The sequence below is a fragment of the Rhinolophus hipposideros genome, assembly GCF_964194185.1.
Source record: "Rhinolophus hipposideros genome assembly, chromosome: 12".
Classification (NCBI taxonomy): domain Eukaryota; kingdom Metazoa; phylum Chordata; class Mammalia; order Chiroptera; family Rhinolophidae; genus Rhinolophus; species Rhinolophus hipposideros.
Window position 1 is genome coordinate 5,993,995 of NC_138058.1, and position 18,036 is coordinate 6,012,030.

At 42.3% G+C, this 18,036-nt stretch overlaps 1 protein-coding gene across 3 annotated transcripts in view; it reads left to right on the top strand.

Moving 5' to 3' along the window:
* Positions 1-815: 815 nt before the first annotated feature.
* Positions 816-18,036, top strand: part of LOC308505532 (sulfotransferase 1C2) — a 28,223-nt gene continuing 11,002 nt past the window's right edge. Inside the window, exons 1-3 of one of the 3 annotated variants that reach the window (XM_081067905.1) lie at positions 816-1,000; positions 11,780-11,949; positions 12,409-12,534. In XM_081067905.1, coding sequence (XP_080924031.1) covers positions 11,802-11,949; positions 12,409-12,534 — 274 coding nt within the window. In that variant the 5' untranslated portion in view covers positions 816-1,000; positions 11,780-11,801. The remainder of the gene's footprint in view (positions 1,001-11,779; positions 11,950-12,408; positions 12,535-18,036) is intronic. The other 2 variants (XM_081067906.1, XM_081067907.1) reach the window with 2 other exon arrangements.

Consider the following 18,036-nt stretch of genomic DNA (forward strand, 5'->3'; position numbering starts at 1 on the left):
ATGTCGACAAAATGTCCATCTATGTCTCCTGCTTCTCATGAGGAGAAAAACAGGAAGGAAATTACTCTTGAGATGAAACTCAAATAATTGCCCCAGGGTGGGCTAATGTAAGTGTTCTGAACATGCTGAAGGTAGATAAGTCTAAGTCATGATGTAGGCTACGTGCATTGAATGTATTTTGAGTTACAATGTTTTCAATTTATAATGGGTTTGTCAGGACTTAACCCCATCGTAAGAGGAGAAGCATCTATATTTGTAAATTTGCTTCATATCTCAGAGTTAATCTCTTCTTTTAAACCAACTGTGCCACATCCTCATGCCTATAGCCATAGCCAAAGCTGGAGTGGGGTCCAGCAAGCAAATAACAGGGAAAGAAGGAGAAAAGGAAAGAAAGGAGATAGTCGAACATGAGAGAGAGAGATTTAGTCCATCTTTCCTTAGGTGAGTGGGAAAGAGTTGGACAAGAAAAAGGAGGGGAGAAGTTAAGCAAATGAGCATAGCTAAGTGTGAATAATGGCCTGAGAGTAACGTAACTATATGACTTGTATGTAGGTGGTCAAAAACATAAGGAAAAAATAAAAAGATGAGGACACAGAGCAAGATGGTGCTCAGCGGGGTTTTCATCAAACAAGCAAGGTCCAGGGTGTAACAAAGCCATCAGAGTTTGCCCAGCCAGACTATGGCAGCTGCTGGAAAGAGCTGCTGGCTTAGTCAGTATCTGCAGGACTAAACCAATATTATACAGACTCCATCCCCAAAAGAGGAACATTTGCTGAGTCAGATGGTTATGTTCAGGGGAAAGACCTTTGTTCTCAGAGCTCCTCAGAGCCAGCTCACTGAGAAAACGGACACTACCTTCTTTGTGACTGTCATGCAGGAGACCCTGCTCGCTGCGCCATTTGTCATGCGGGGCGTCCGGCGGGGTCTCAGCTCCCGTTCCCCCCATAAGAACGCAGGACACGGTGAGGCCAAAAAGGAACACCCACGGAGCCATAGATAGGTGAGTCAAACCAATATATTCTCACTGGCAGCTGGGCTGGAGACACAGGAAGCAGGATCTACATAATCTGCCTAACAGCAGTCCGCACTTGCCAGCCACCATCTTCTTGCTAGCCCTCATTCCCTACCTGCTAGCATAGCCACAGCCGTCATATTAGTGGCCAGTGGCTTACGGGTTACAGCTGACAGCCAACTAGCCACAGCTGCTGGCCATCTGATCACAGTTGATGGCCATTTACTACCCAAGCCAGCACCTTTCTATGTGAGGCCGAGAGCCTGGAAACTGTTTTTTGGGGCTTTGTCCCCACAGTGACAGTGGCAACAGTTCACTCAGTTACTTCTCCCAGTTTTAAAGTCTCTCAGAACCTTCGTGAAGTGGACGGTGGTAGCCTTGGTTTCCTGGGTAGAAAGAAGCTGCTATAAAGAATTTCTCCTAACTTTAAAGTGAACCCTTTACCTGGTGCTCAGAAATGGCTCAGAAATTTCTGCAGAGGGACGTGGATGTCTGTCAGGGGAAAATCAGCGTAGGTGGTGCTTTCACAGAAAGTAGGGCCAGGAGGAATGTGGCCAGCACAGAGCCAGGGGCACAAGTAGAGGAAGTGCTCACTCCTGAGGGATTGCACAGCCCCGAAGGCCAGTGTTTCTTTACGTTTTGCACTCTAGTCTGCTCATTCACCTCACCCTTGTGTCAGTCCTGGTGTAAAGTTTTTGTTCATGCATTTATCCATTTAATAAATATCTTCATCAATCCAGTTAAATGGGTACATGGTGAGTAACTATTCACAGAGCTCATATTACATAGCAAATTCTGATTTGTTCATAAAAAAAAATGATACAACATAGACGTTAGAACTAGTCCCAATGTAAGTCCCAACATGACAGCTAAGACACTTGAGCCCTGGGAGAATTAGTGATTCACTCATTAAAGTAAAAAGGGATAAGTGCTGTAAAAGTAGGACAAATAAATCATATGGATCACAATTTATGTGAAATGTCCACAATAGGCAAATCTACACACACAAATGACTTTGGTGGTGACTTAAAGCTGGGGAATAGAAGGAAGAGGGGTGACTGTTAATAGGTATGGAATTTCTTTATGAGGTAATAAAAATGTTCTAAAATTGATTGTGGGGATGCTTGGTGCACCACTCTGTGCATATACTAAAAACCATTCAACCATATACTTTTGAATTCTATGGTATGTGAATTAGATTTCAATAAAGCTGTTCTTTTTTAAAACCATACAGCAGTTCACAGTTTTATCTGGAACTTAAGGAAAGGCTGCAAGGAAAAGATGGCTTCCAAGTTGAAGCAGTGGACTCTGTGGAAATGGATTAAGATCATTTCTGGCAGGAAGAACTATAGTAAAGCAGGGAGGCAGGAAATTATGCGATGCACACAGAGGACACTGAGTTATTCAGTTGAGCTGGTATTTGAGGTCCATGGTGGGGACTGTGTCATATTAAAGACAACCTTGAATTCCATCAAAATCATCCAGACTTTGGCCCTTAAACAACCAGGAGATAACTTGATCTGAAGTGATAAAACTTAATTTATATGCTAAATGTATGAGAAACCAGAAGGGAAGAGACCAGAGGTCGGGCGACCTGCTAGAAGGTTCTGCAGGTCCTGCAGAGAAGGATTGGGAGTTCGTTCTCAGAATGGGTGAGTCTGCCAAAAGTTGCTGACAGTTGACAGCACTGGAATAAATAAAATTGTCAAAGAGAAGAAAGCAGAAAGAGAAATGGATTGTGATTTAAACAAACAAACCTTCAGAAAACAGGAGGAAGACGTGTCAGTGAAGAAAGGGAGTGGGGGGAAGCTGTTAGAGTCAAGGGGTGCATAGTCAAAGAAGGAAAGGGAGGCCTTGGCAGGAAGGGTAGCTGGGGGGTGTGGTTAGGCTTCAATTCCAGAAAGAAAAGCAGTGGCCTGTGAGTAAGGGTGGGACTTGGCAGTACAGTAGCGGTTCAGAGAATATTTAACACAATGATTAGTTTGGTTCCCCAGGTTGCCAAGACCACCAGGTAACGTAATCTGCCTCCATGAAAGTAGGCTCTCTGTAGGACAAGACAAGGTATAAATAAACACACACTTAGGTTGCAGACTTTTGTTCTGTCCTCCCTACATTTAAGTTTGGTTGAACACAGTTTGAGAAGACAGTCAAGAAGAACCGGCATTTTACTAGGCAAGGTGTTTTTTATTGACATTGCTGTTTTTCATTTTACAACAATTGGAGACAGGAGCTGTCACCCACGTGTGATAGACTCTGCTACAGAGCTCAGTCACCAGCTGGGCAGTGAACCTAGAGGAAGGAAGAGTGTGCTCTAGGAAAGTGAGTAAACTCAGGGGAGCTGAGATTGACAGAGTGGTCAGGGACACATTTGAATGATCGTTTACAGTTCCTCCTTCTCAGGCCAGGTCAAAGAGTAAAGTTCTGTTAAGTTCTGGAAGCAGCAATGTCTCCCTCTTACCACATTGACCCTAAGAGCCCCCCAGAGGGCCTTTACCTGCTGACAGTCCCCATGTGCCTCTGACACAGTGGTAATTTGAGCCAGTGCCACATCCAGGGCACTGCCCTGCCTCCTTGGAACCTGTTTTCTGTGCTCACTGACCCTTAGTTGGCCATTTCAGCTGCTGATTTTCAGCTGGAACTTGAAGGTAAACAGCTTAAAGCAAATCCTTTACTTAACTCATTTGTTTGCTTTTTAAAATATTGGCTATAGTAATGTAGATGCTGCTGTATAGATAGGATTGATTAACTCAAGCCAGAAAATATTTTAAGAAACCTATAAAACAAAGATATTTGTAACCAACAAACACCAGCTTAACAATATTAGACCTGCAAATTCAGGTCCCTAAGGCAAAAATCTCAAAAAGCTCCCTCTCCCATAATACCATCTTTTTCCTACTGTGACCTCATCCCCAAATACCCTCTCTCCCCTGTCCCCTGTCGGAGGGGCAGCTCTCCTTCACCCGAGTCGTTCTCCTAAGAATGGTCCTCCTTTCATCCCAGCCATTGCCTAGAACAAATGTTTCCCATGCTCCGGGGGCTAGATATATAGGTACATAGATAAGTAGTTGTAGGACAGTGGAGTAAGAACTATAAAATTTACACACAAAATATTATAGGATGCCATGGGAATGTCCACATAAGAAACATGCAAACCTGTAGAGAATTTTTATGACTTTATTTGAACCAAACTGACAATTTCCAGAAAGCAAAATATCAGTGAATTGAGAAATATACCAAAGAATGGCAGTTTTACAGCTTATTTTATACTTTAGAATCAAAGGAGACATAAGGGAGTTACATGAAATCCATTGGTGGTAGATTAAGGGGGTGGGAGAAAACAAAGTGGGGAAATCTCTGGGATTGGATAAAGAGTAAAATGGAGATGTACAAACTTCTTTTACATAGGAAGTGTCATGCAGGAACTCAACTCCCGCTCCCCACACAAGAATGCAGGATACAGTGAGGCTAAAACTGAACACCAACAGAGCCATGGATAGGGGGTTCACAGCAGTACATTCTAGCTGGCAGCTGGGCCGGAGACACAGGAAGCAGGATCAACACAATCTGCAATCCGCTGTCCGCTTCTCTGTCAATCAATCACCCACTTGCTAGCTGCAATCTACAGTCTACTTCTCTGCTTGCTTGCTTGCCAGCCAGCCAGCCAGCCAGCCAGCCAGCCAACCAACCAACCAATCATCCAACCCCCTAGCATAGCCACAGCAGTTATATTAGTGGCTAATGGCTAACTAGTAACAGTTGATAGCCAGCTAGTTACAGCCAATGGCCATCTACTACCCGAGCTAGCACCTTTCCACATGAGACCAAGAGCCTGGAAACTGCTCTCTGGGACTCTGTCCCCACAGGAGGGCACAGGCTAGTTAACAATTAACATTTACAGAACATAGAGATGGTATTTGGGGGACATATAACAATGAGGGATCTGTGGTCTCCTCCTCTAGTATAGTGGGTTTTGCCCAGAGGGGTCTGGAAAAAGGGATTACTCTGACATTCCAAAGGTATGTTGTCTTAGATGCAAAAAAGACAAAAACAGGCTCATTTAAGGTAAAGGTTAACTTTTGTGAAGAAAGCTACAGGCCTAGGACATGACTATCCCCCGTGACCTGCTTTTTGTTAGGAATTTTTCATCATCTGTGTAGTTACTTTAGGTCTCTGACTTCATAAAGCCTACCATGCTGGCCATGCTGGCCTCCCCTGAGCTTACCAGGTTTAGTATATGGCTGCTTTTTCACTTACAGGAAAGAATTACAGGAAAAATGATTTACTTTTTTTCCTTTTATTTGCCAGTTTTCAAAATAAACAGTTGGTTTCTGAGCTTCAGTCAAACGCATCAGTATTAGCTTGCTAGGACTTCCATAACAAAATACCACAGACTAAATAGCTTAAACAACAGAAATTAATTTTCTCACAATTCTGGAGACTGGGATTTGAAAACCAAGGTGTTGCCAGGTGTGGTTTCTCTTGAGGCCTCTCTTCTTGGCTTGCAGATGATCGTCTTCTTGCTGTGTCCTCACATGGCCTTTCCTCCATGGGTGAGGATCCCTGGTGTCTCTTTGTGTGTCCAAATTTCCTCTTCTTAGAAGAACACCAGTCAAATTGGATTAGAGTCCACCTTAACAGCCTCATTTTAACACAATCATCTCTTTAAAGGCTGTCTCTTTTGGGGAGACACAATTCAGTCCATTGTAATATCTAGTGCTTTGTTTTTCCACAAATTTGGCAGCTTAAAACAATACAAATTGGGAGCTTTCCAAGATAGTGGAGTTGATAAACACTGTGCCTGAGTCCTTCTGTGAACACATTAAAATTACAACTAAGTTATAGAACAATCAACCTGGAGGACCATCTGAAGTCTAGCTGAACAGATGTCCTATAACTACAAATATAAAGAAGAAGCCATGTTGAGATTAGTAGGAGGGGCGGAGACCTGGAATGGGCCCCAAACCTCCCTGTGGCAGTTGAGAATCAGGAGGACGACCTCAGCCATAGAGGTTCCTCCCAGAGGAGGGAAGGACCCCAGCACCCAACACCAGGCTCCCCAGCACAGTGGACTGGTGCTGGGACGAGAAGCCACCACAACATCTGGCCATGAAAAGCGGTGGGGATTCCAACCATTCAGGTGGGACAGAAGGCTGTGGGAAAACCAGACGTCCTCTTAGATAGCCCATGCACAGACTCACTGGCTCACAGGCACTCATCTTGGACTGCAGTGGAGGGACAGTGATTTGGGGGACTTTGGGGACACATGGAGGGGGCAGACTGAGGAGTGTGGCTTCAGTAGGAGGACTAGAGGACAGTCAGCATTTTCCTGGTAAAGGGTCTCCTTCCTATACATCCTGCAAGCCGGTGCCATCTTTCCTGTGTTGAGCCTGCTCCCACAGGCTAAATCTGAATCTAATTGGCCTGATGAGCTCTGCTGATCTACTGCTCCACCCTGCTGACTCAGCTGGAACCTGCCCTACCTAATTCACACACCACTGAAGGCACTTTCGCCATAAGCAGCCAGCCCATACCAAATTGCATTATTTCTAGGAAAACTATTGAAGTCCATGGGCCCCAGGCAGGCAGCAACTGGCCTCAGTGTGCTCTGAGACTTGCTGAGGCATTCCAGGCTCAGCCCTGGCACCAAACCAGAGTCTACATTAACCTAACGACCTCAACTCTTTTCACTCTAGTGACTCCCTGAGACCCTGACTCACCCAACTTGTGTACTGCTTTAGCAGCGGCTGAACCTTAAGGCAGCCTTCAGGTGGCAGCAGGCCTCCAGATGTCCTGGCTTTTTGTGGAGTTACCCCAGGCCTGGTACTGGTGGCAGCCATCCTCCGTGGGCAGTGTGGCCTCTCCCATGCACCTCCAGGTTTAGCACAGGTAGTGAACAACTGCTGATTGTTTTAAAGCTCCTACCAGGTAGCCCCCAGCCAGTCACAGGCAGTGCCTGACCTGGGCCTGCACCAGAACCCTTCCCAAGAGTCCCCAGAACCAACATACTTGGAAGTTGGCTTCAGACCACAGCCGAGCACTGCCCAATTAGCCCCACAAGTGGCACACACAAAGAGTGGTCTCAACAGGCACCAGAGCCCAGTGGGACGAATCCCACTCAGTGGGGTAAGCCACTCCCACAACAGCCCATAAGTAGTGGGTGTGGCCAAATCCCACAGTCAGTCAGCCTGAGAGTCACTTCCACTCACTGATGTGCCAATAGCAATCAAGGATCAACTGTCACAGGAGGGCACACACAACCCACACAAGGGACACTCCTGGAGCACCCAGCTCAGGGGACCAAGGAGACTGTGCCACTGGGACCCCCAGGACACCTACTACATGAGGCCACCCAGCCAAGACTGGGAGAGACAGCAGATCTACATTATACATAAAAACAAACACACAGAAAAGCAGTAAAATGAGAAAACAAAGAAATGCATCCCAAATGAATGAACAGGAGAAAACTCCAGAAAAATAACTAAAGGAAATGGAGGTAAACAATCTACCACATACAGAATTCAAAACAATGGTTATACAGATGTTCAAGGAATTTAGTGAGATCTTCAACAAAGAGATTGCAAGCAAAAAAAGGACATAGAAACCATAAAAAAGAACCAATCAGATGTGAAGAATACAATAAATGAAATGAAGAATGCACTAGAAGGAATCGCCAGAAGGCTAGATGAGGTAGAGAATTGAATCAGCATTTCAGAAGACAAGGTAACAGAAAATGTCCAATCAGAACAGCAAAAAGAAAAATAATCCAAAAAAATGAGGATAGTTTAAGAGACCTCTGGGAGAACATCAAGTGTAACAACATTCACATCACAGTGGTACCAGGAGAAAAGCGAATCAAGAGATTGAGGACGTATTTAAAGAAGTAATTACTGAAAACTTTCCTAACCTGGTGAAGGAAATAGACATACAAGTCTGGAAGCACAGAGAGTCCTAAACAGGACGAACCCAAACAGTCCCACACAGAGACATTATAATTAAAATGGCAAAAGTTTAAGACAAAAAGAGAATCCTAAAAGCAGCAAGAGAAAGGCAACTAGTAACTTATAAGGGATCTCCTATTAGACTGATCAGCTAATTTATCAGCTAATAAATCAGCTGATTTATCAACAGAAACTTTGCAGGCCAGATTATATTCAATGTGATGAAAAGCTAGGACCTACAATCAAGACTACTCTAACAAGCAAAGCTATTATTTAAAATTGAAGGACAGATAAAGAGCTTCCCAGACAAGAAAAAAAAAATAATAAACTAAAGATGTTCATCACCACCAAACCAATATTACAAGGAATCTTGGAGGGACTTCTTTAAGATGGAAAAAAAAAATCAAATGTATGAATAATAAAATGGCAATAGCTACATAGCTATCAACAATTACTTTCAATGTAAATGGATTAAATGCTTCAATCAAAAGACATAGAAGGGCTGAATGGATAAGAAAATAAAAACCTTACATATGCTGCTTACAAGAGATTCACTTCAGATTGAAAGAAACACAGTCAGAAAATAAAGGGATGGAAAAAGAGATTTCATGAAAATGTAAATGGGGGGAAAAAAGGAAAGTTGGGATAGCAATACTTATACCAGACAAAATAGACTTTAAAACAGGCTATAAGAAGGGACAATGAAGTACCCAGTAATCCCATTTCTGGGTATTTATCCAAAGAAACCCATGCTACTTCAAGGAGACATGTGCATCTATTTGTTCATTGCAGCATTGTTTACAATGGCCAAGATGCAGAGTCAGCTTGAGTGTCCGTCAATGGAAGAATGGATAAAGATGAGGTGGTACATATATATAATGGAATATTGCTTGGCCATGGAAGGGAATGGGTTCTTACCATCTGTGGCACCATGGATGGACCTGGCAGGTATTATGCTGAGTAAGACAAAGACAGATGCAATGTGATTTCACTTATCTGTGGAATCTAAGAATAAAATTAACAAACTCATAGATACTCATAGATACAGAGAACATTTTGATGGTTGCCAGATGGGAGGAAGGTTGGAATGGTGAAAAGGGCGGGGGGGATTAAGAAGTACAAATTGGTTGTTACAAACTAGTTATGGGAGTATAAAGTATAGCATAAGGAATATAGTCAATAATATTGTAATAATTGCGTAAGGTGTCAGATGGGTATTAGATTTGTTAAGGTGAGAAATGAAAGGGAATTAGGGGCAGGGTGAAAAAGATGAAGAGATTAAATAGTACAAATTGGTAGTTACAAAATAGTCATGGGGATGTAAAGTAAAGCACAAGGACTATAGTCAATAATATAGTAATAACTATGTATAGTGGCAGGTGAGTACTAGGCTGGTCAGGGGGATTACTTCTTAAATTATATAAATGTCTAACCACTATGCTGTACACCTGAAATGAATATAAAATAATACTGAATGTAAAAGAAATAAAGTGCATTTGGCAATAAAAAAGAAAATACAACTTTATTATATCACACTTCTGTAAGTCAGAAGTCCAAAACAGATATCTCTGGGTAAAACCAGGTGCTGGCAGGGCTCTGTTTCTTTCTGGAAGCTCTGGAGAACAGCTTTCATGCTCATATTGAATGTTGGCAGAGTTCAGTTCCATTTCGCTGTAGGACTGAGCTCCTGTTTCCTTGCTTGCTGTCAGCTGAGGTCCCTTCCCAGCTTCTAGAGGTCCTGTCTGTCTCCTGTCCCCTTCGTCTTCAAGCCAGCAGTCGTGGGGTGGGTCCTTCTCAAGTTTCTCATGAATCTCCCTGCCTCTTCTGCTGGTGCATTGGTCTAACTGGCTCTCCCTCCTCCTCCATCCACTTCTAAGTGTTCTTGTGGTTACATTAGGCCCACCCAGATAATATAGGCCAATCTCATGGCCTTAAGGTCCATAACCTTAATTTTATCTGCAAAGTCCCTTTGCCATGCATTGTAAAATATTGGGGAATTAAGACATGGACATCTTTTGGGGGGTTTATTCTGCCTATCACAATATATAAGAGAGAGAGAAATATATCAAAATAAGAATTCCTGTGAAAGATATTTTTCCTTGTACATTTGGGCTTATTCCAAATGTGATGCTGTATATATATTTACACTCACAATGAAAACAAAAGGTAATTTTTAAAGAAAAAATGTGGGATTTGTGGACAGATGTTGGCTGCAGTCCTGAGAAAATTATTGATCATGTGACTCAGCTTCCTCACCTTTATAATGGTAATAATTCTTTCTTCCTAATAAAATCGTAATATGAATTAAAAGAAAAAAGAAAAGTTTATAAAAGATCCAACAGAGAAGACCTGTATGAAATGTTAGTTTTCTTCCCTCCTCCCTCCTGAAGTTGATCACATTATAATCTCAGGAGTATCATCCAAACTCTAAGTTCTTTAACACATTATAACTATAGCTACATCTTCTACTTAAACTTTTTTCAGAAATAGTTTATCTTCCATTTTATGGAAGGAAAACATAGGATGGAAAACATAGTCTCCATCCTAAAGGATGACTCAGTGTGAGAGTAGAAATTACCATGAAAACAGGCCTCGCTAAGGTAGGCACCCAGTTCTCTCACCCATTCCATTGAAAGGCCAGGCAAGATTCTTTTATTCAATTTCAATAATCATTTGCTGTGACATTTTTTTGTGAGAGTCCTTTCAGCTCTGAAGTTCCAATACTCATTTTATGCAAGAGTCAAAATGAGTTAATGTATACAAGGCACTCAGCCAGCACATGCAAACTGAAGTGTTTAATAAATGTTAGCGTTTAACCATTATCCGTATTAGCAATAACAGTAAATGTCTTCTGGAATCCCAGTAGCCAATTATTCTGGAGTAATAGTGGCCCATTCTATCTGGCTTCCTCAATTTGTGCATTTAAAAAGTTTCTTTCAAAAGAACAACAATAAAACAAACAACCAGATTCAAAAATGAACAAAGAATTTAAACAGACATTTCTCCAAAGGAAATACACAAATGACAAATAAGCACATGAAAAGATGCCCAGCATCACTAATCATTAGGGAAATGAAAATTAAAATAACATGAGCTATTACCTCACATCCGTTAGGATTGCTATTATAAAAATTTTAAAAAAAAGAAAAAATTACAAGTGTTGGTGAGATTGGAACCCTTGTGCTTTGATGGTGAGAATGAAAAATTATGCAACTGCTGTGGAAAATAGTATGGCAATTTCTTAAAAACTTAAACATAGAATTACCAAACAATCTTGCAATTCCAATTCTGAGTATATATCCAGAAGAATTGAAAGCAGGGTCTCAAAGAGATATTTGTACACTCATGTACACAGCAGCATTATTCACAAAACCAAAAGTTGGAAGCAACCCAAGTGTCTGTGCATGGATGAATGGATAAACAAAATGTGGTATATCCCTGCAATAGGATATTATGCAGCCTCACAAAGGAATGAAATTCTGACCCATGCTACAGCATGGATAACTTGAAGATATTGTGCTAAGTGAAGTAAGCCAGTCACAAAAGAACAAATGTTATACGAGTCCACTTGTATGAGGTAACTAGAGTAGTCAAATGAATGGAGACAGAAAGTAGAATGGTGGTTACCAGGGCCTGGAGGGAGGGGAAATGGGGAGTTATTGTTTAATGGGTAGAGTTGTCTGGTGATGAGTGTTGGTAATAGTCAGACAACAAAGTGAACATACTTAATGATACTGAACTGTACATGTAAAATGATTTAAATGGTAAGTTTTATGTTATGTGTATTTTACCACAATTTTTAAAGCCTCCTCTACTCTTCACTTATAAGGACTCCTCCATCTCAAGACAGTATGGCCCTGACCGCAGAGTTGAGGAGACCACAACTGAGAGAGGTGGCAGGAATCCCCCTGCAGGCTACAACTGTAGACAACTGGAGCCAGATCCAAAACTTTGAGGCCAAGCCAGATGATCTCCTCATCTGTACCTACCCTAAATCAGGTGACTATAGGACCCAGGGAGACCAAGACCTTGGCCTGCTGAGTCAGCATGGTCTTCTCATGTCAAGTAGAATTGCCCCTGGTAGGATGTATGCACTTATTCAAGGAAAAATGCTCCTTCTTATTGTTTCACAATGGTGCTCGCTATCAGGATACCTAGTATCCCTGGGTATACCCGGGATCAAGCATAATGGCTCTAGAGGACCCAGACTGCTCTGCTCTGCCTCGCCTGCTGTTGGGTGAGAGCATATGTGGCTTTCCCTCTGCTGCTCCTCTCCCCATAGAAATCCAGTGGGTTTCTCCCACACTAATGTCTACCTGCCCTGGCTAGCAGGATCATGACCTGAGGGAAGGTTGAAGCAAACACCATCAGTCTCCATGTCCCCTTCACTTACCCAGGACACTTGGGACATATTGTCTAACTGGTTTCTGCTTCTCCTTCGTTCTGTATGGGCCTCAGGGACAACATGGATTCAGGAAATTGTTGACATGATTGAACAGAATGGGGATGTGGAGAAATGTCAGCGAGCCATCATTCAACACCGCCATCCTTTCATTGAGTGGGCTCGGCCACCCCAACTCTCTGGTAAGAGCTGCCCTGTGTCCTTCCTTTCTTTCTTAAGTCAGACAGATAAAGACTAATACCATGTAACTTCACTTACATGTGGAATCCACAAAATAAAATAAATGAACAAACAAAACAGAAACGGACTCATAGATACAGAAAAGATTTTGATGGTCACCAGATGGGAGGGGTGTTGGGGGGCTGGGTGAAAAGGGATTAAGAAGTACAAATTGGTAGTTACGAAATAGTCACGGTGATATAAAGTACAGCACAAGGAATACAGTCAATAATAGTGTAATAACTATGTACAGTGTCAAATGGGTATTAGACTTATCAGGAGGATCATTTCGTAAGTTATATAAATGTCTAATCACTATGTTGCACACCTGAGACCAATATAATATTGTATGTCAAGTATAATAGAAAAATTAATTTTAAAAAATTCTTCTTTTTTTTTTTTTTTAGAGCAGTGTTAGGTTTGCAACAAAAGTGAGAGGAAGGTACATGGTGCCTCCTCTTTCTTTCTCTTTTGTTCTCTCCTTTCTCTGTCTTTTCCCTCTCTCGTTTCCTTGTTCCCATGTACTCCCTGCTCTCATGCACGCACAGACACACCCACTATCAGTATCCCCCCTCTCCCTGGAGAGGTACATAATGACATAAATCTATCATTGTATCATACAGAGTTTGATATGCTGCTCTAAAAATCCTCTGTGCTCTGACTATTCATCTCATCTCCTCTCCCTGTCGTCACACTTGGCAACCTTTGATTTTTTCACTGTCCCCGTAATTTAACTTCTTCCAGAATATCATATAGTTGGAATCATACAGTATGTAGCCTTTTCAGACTCACTTCTTTCACGTAGTGATATGCATGTAAGGTTTCTCCCTGGCTTTTCATGGCTTGATGACTCATTTCTTTTCAGTACTGAATAATGGTCCATTGTCTGGATGAACCAGTTTATTTATCCACTCACCTACTGAAAGGGATCTTGATTGCTATCCCCTCTTTCTTTCTCTTCCTTTCTCTTTTCTCTCTGTCTTTTCCCACTCTCTTGTTTTTTTGTTTCTTCCTTCTTTTACTTTTTTCTCTTGTTTGTTCATTCTTTTTTCTCTCTCCTTTCTCACCTGTCTTTTTTCTCTCTCCTTTCTTTCATGTCCCCTTCTCTCTCTCTCTCTGTCTCTCTCCCCTCCCCCTTATTATTCTTCCCCCTTATTTCTATCACTACTTGTTTCTTCCTGTTCCTTTTCTCTACTTTCTACATATTAACTAAGATTATTAGTCAAAAGTGAATCACCAAGTAAGAAAGAATCTGCCTTAATTTCTCTTTAAACCCTCCCTCTGGTCACTGTTACTGTAGAACACATAGAGAAGGTGGAAAACTGAGCAAGTCCCACCCTTGCCCATCCTTACTCCACCCCTATGAAAAATCAGTGCAGTCAAGGGAGTGCCTGAAAATTGGACAAAAACAAAAAATGCATTTGGATCCAACTGCTTCTGTTCAGTAGGAGAGTCTTTTTCAGATAATACTCAACTTAAAATTTTTTCCCTTAACACCTAAAAAAACAAAGCTAAAAAAGACAAACAGAAGGCAAAAGAGGCCATTCCTAGAAGCTGCTGGAAATATTTTGCAGAACAGGATAGGAGGAAAGCCTACTCCCCTAAGTTTCAGCATTGTGTAGGTCAATGTAATGGAAAATTGGAAACACAAATAACTAGAAGTATGAAAGTGTAGTCCATACAACTCTAGTGTTAAAGTCTGAACTTGGAGTAATTGTTGACAGAAGACTGATAGATTTCTACAAATACTTTGAGATAGAAAAGTTCCTGATCTGATACTCAGAAGACACCTGGAGCCTGTACTATTGTGTTAGAGTATCCTTGAGGCATTTTGTTTACCCTTATGGTCCTACCAGCCCAGCCTCTCTGGCTCCTCTGACCCCCGTTGCTCTCTGTCTAGTTAACAACTAGCTATGCAATCCAGTGCCTGTACTGGCCCCCTGCTCTGAACTGTCTGTGGGGCTCTGATCCCACACACAAGCTACTGTCTGCTTGCTTAACTGTGATCACACTCATTCCCTGTTTGTTTGTGTCTGGTCTTCACAAGGACAACTAGGGTTTAAATCTTGATGCCACCACTCATTCTGTGATCTTTAGCAAGTTACCCTGTCTGTATTATAATTTCCTCAGCTGCAAAATGTCCATGGAATTTGTGCCAACCTCAAAGAGTTGTTGTGGAGATTAAATGATTTAATACATGTTAAAAGCTTAAAACAGTGCCTGGCACAGAGTAGATACTATTTAAATGTTAGGTTATTATTCACCACCTCTTCAGGCTAAGTTACCCCACAACCCTATGTGCTCCCTGGTTCACCCAAGCATAACTTTTGAACTTGTTTCTACATTCTTTCCCTGCACCATTGTCTTACCCCTCACAATTTGAGAGATTAAAAAGAGAGAGGAAAAGAAAAAAAGAAAGAAAGCCTAAAATGATTTTCAATCAGGTGTTCTTGGCAGGGTGTCTAATCAGTAAGTCAGTATTAAAAATAGGATAGAGCTTCTCTCAAGTGAATGCCAGCAGCTGTACAATTTTAAAAAAGGATGAAAACCAATAGCCCAGCATGACATATCATAGAAACCAAGATGGTTCTTTTTGAAACAAGGCACCCTGTGTCTAAAGAGGTAACAAACAGGCTTTATGGTCTTTCCAGCCACAAGCAGATGGATGCTGGGTGCAGACTAGGCTGTGTGGTGGTTTTATTTCAGAACAGATAATCCCGCAGAGGTAAGGAGTACCACTGAAGAGAGTAGGTGATTCCTGAAATAGACTGATGGGTGTGGGTTAAGTGTACCAACTACCTCGGAGGGTTCTGGAGTAGATGGATAGTGCTGAATGCTGTGCGAGCTTGTGCCCTGCAGTTTCTCTCTCTTCCAGGCCCCCTTCATCCTCTCACCAACTCTCACCTACAGAGCAGTTTGACATTAAAGGCATTGCATCTGTGACCCAATGAGAATAGAGCTGGAAAGACTGTGAAAAGACAAGTGTGTGTGTGTGTGTGTGTGTGTGTGTGTGTGTGTGTGTGTATGAACTGTATATAGGTGAAATCTAGGAATGACCCCTTCAGTTCAGCAAACATTTATACTATAAGCCCTGTGCTGCACAGAAGACTTCATACCTCCACTTGCCTTCAATAAATTTATCATCCAATGAAAGAGAAAAATGCACGCTACACAATGACAATCAGTGAGTATGTTGGGTAGAAGTTAGCATAGGAAGCTATGAGCAGGGTGAGAGGAATGTGACAAAAGACCAATTCCTAGAAAGAGCGACACCTAAAATGGTAAGCTATTGTTATTGTTATCTGTCTATCTCTCCTCCAGACCTCAAGCTTCTTGTGCAGATGGTAAAAGCCAAAAATGACTCCATCTACCCCCTTTTCCCTCAGCGTGGGCTTGAGAAGGGAGTCTGTAACCTGAGGTGTGTTCATGGACCCAGAGGCTAAGCAATTGTGGCAGTGTGCCAGGGGAAGGACACAACTGAAGCAGCTTTTCTGGAGCATTTCTGGAGAGACAGAGAGAGAGACAGAGAGAGAGAGAAGGAAGAGATGCATAATTTTAATTTGTAAAAGGAAACACTGGTGAAATGCTTTATATAAAGCCCCAAGCCCACAGAGTCTCTCTCTGCTACAGAGGTTCTCTGGCAGAAAGTTTGAAGTGGGAGCTGGGCCAAACCTGCCAGGAGGGCTGCACGTAGGAGGAGGAAAGCCCAAGTGTATAGGGGTCCTGGGGAAGCAAACATGCTCAGGGCAGTGTCATCACAGTTTTTCTTCTTTCTCTCCTTCTTTCTTCTTCTTACCTCTCTATCTTGCAATTCCCTCTTCATCTTGGCTGCTCTGGAGCCACTTTAAAAGTAGAAGTAACCCAAATGTTCATGGATGGATGAACAGACAAGTAAAATGTGGTATATGCACACAATGGAATATCATTGTTTTTAAAAGGAAGGAAATTCTGACACATGCTACAATGTGGATGAACCTTGAGGACATACTGTAACGTAAATAAGCCAGTCACCAAAAAGACAAACACTGTTTGATTCCACTTAAATGAAGTATATAAAATAAACAGAGTCATAGAGACAGAAGGAGAATTGGTTGTCAGGTCTGCAGAGAGGGAAAAGGTAGGAGCCAGTGTTTAACAGGTAGAGTTTCATCTGCAGAATGAAAAGAGTTCTGGAGTAAAACTATCTGAAAGTACTTAACACTATTGAACTGTATGCTTGAAAACGTTAAGATGGTAAATTTTGGTTATGTGTATTTTACCATAATTTAAAAAAATTATTGGGGATTCCCAATATATAAAAAAAGGAAATTAATAAAAAGCAGATTGAAGCATATCCCTTCCCTACCACCTCTAACTCCCACCTCCCACCCAACACACACACACACACACACACACAAACACACACACAAACACACACACATACACACGCACGCACGCGCATGCAGCTTGAAAATTAGACATTGCCCAAGACTTCCAAGCAGAAGAGTCACATGATGGGAGCTGCTCCAAAGCAGCAGCAATTTGAAGCCACCAGGGGCAGTTACATTCCAAGGTGTTAGTAACAAGAGCTTCAGCCCCAGACACAGTCCCTCCCAAAGAGGGCTTTGTCCTCTCCTGTCTGCTGGGATCTGGCAGTCTACCTCCTCCTCAGGCCCGGAAGTGTAGCCATGCCATAATGCTCAGATAGACCACAAGCAACATTTACAACAGGGAGAGTGCAGTTAGCACTCCAAGTAACATTCCATGGGATCCAGCTATTTAAAAGTCAAACATGGCACCTGTCTTCCCAGGGTGATTGGCAGGGGCAGGGCTAGGCATTTTCCTCACAGGCTCCTTTCTATCTGCCCCCATCTTTGGAAAACCAGGCACTGACTAGAAAGGGTCCAGCTCCTCAGTCTGCTGGGCTTGGTTCTCAGAGGACCACAGAGATAGAAGGGTGGTGTGGAAGGTTGCTTCAGAGCATGACTTGTTGATGCATATTTAAAATAAGATGTTACTTTATTATTAAGCTTTTTTCCAGTTTTTAGAAATGCTCTCCTTTATTCCCTCCGATTCCTCCACTAGAATGGAAGCTTGTTAGAGAGAAGGGTCATGTCTTCCTTATCTTTGTTGCCTTTTTCCTTAACCTCAATTTAACATAATGATGGCACAGAGCAAGTGCCCAGTAAGTGTTTTAAAGGAGAGAGTAAAAATCACAACTCATATGTTATCAAGTGTATATGGCTTTAGAAACAAGTGACTGGCACACAGGCCAGGCACTTGGGCACCAGCTGCAGGCACACAAGGGTAAGCACTGTCTAGGAGGTGAGAGAGGCCTGTGTTCTGGTCCCAGATGGCTCAACAAGACGTCACTGTTCCATCCTCAACTTCCATCTCTTCAGCTGCCTTCCTGCTCTCAGGCTGTATTATTCTACAGAAGTGAAGGTAATATCAATAATACCATTATGAAATTCCAAAAGAAAGCC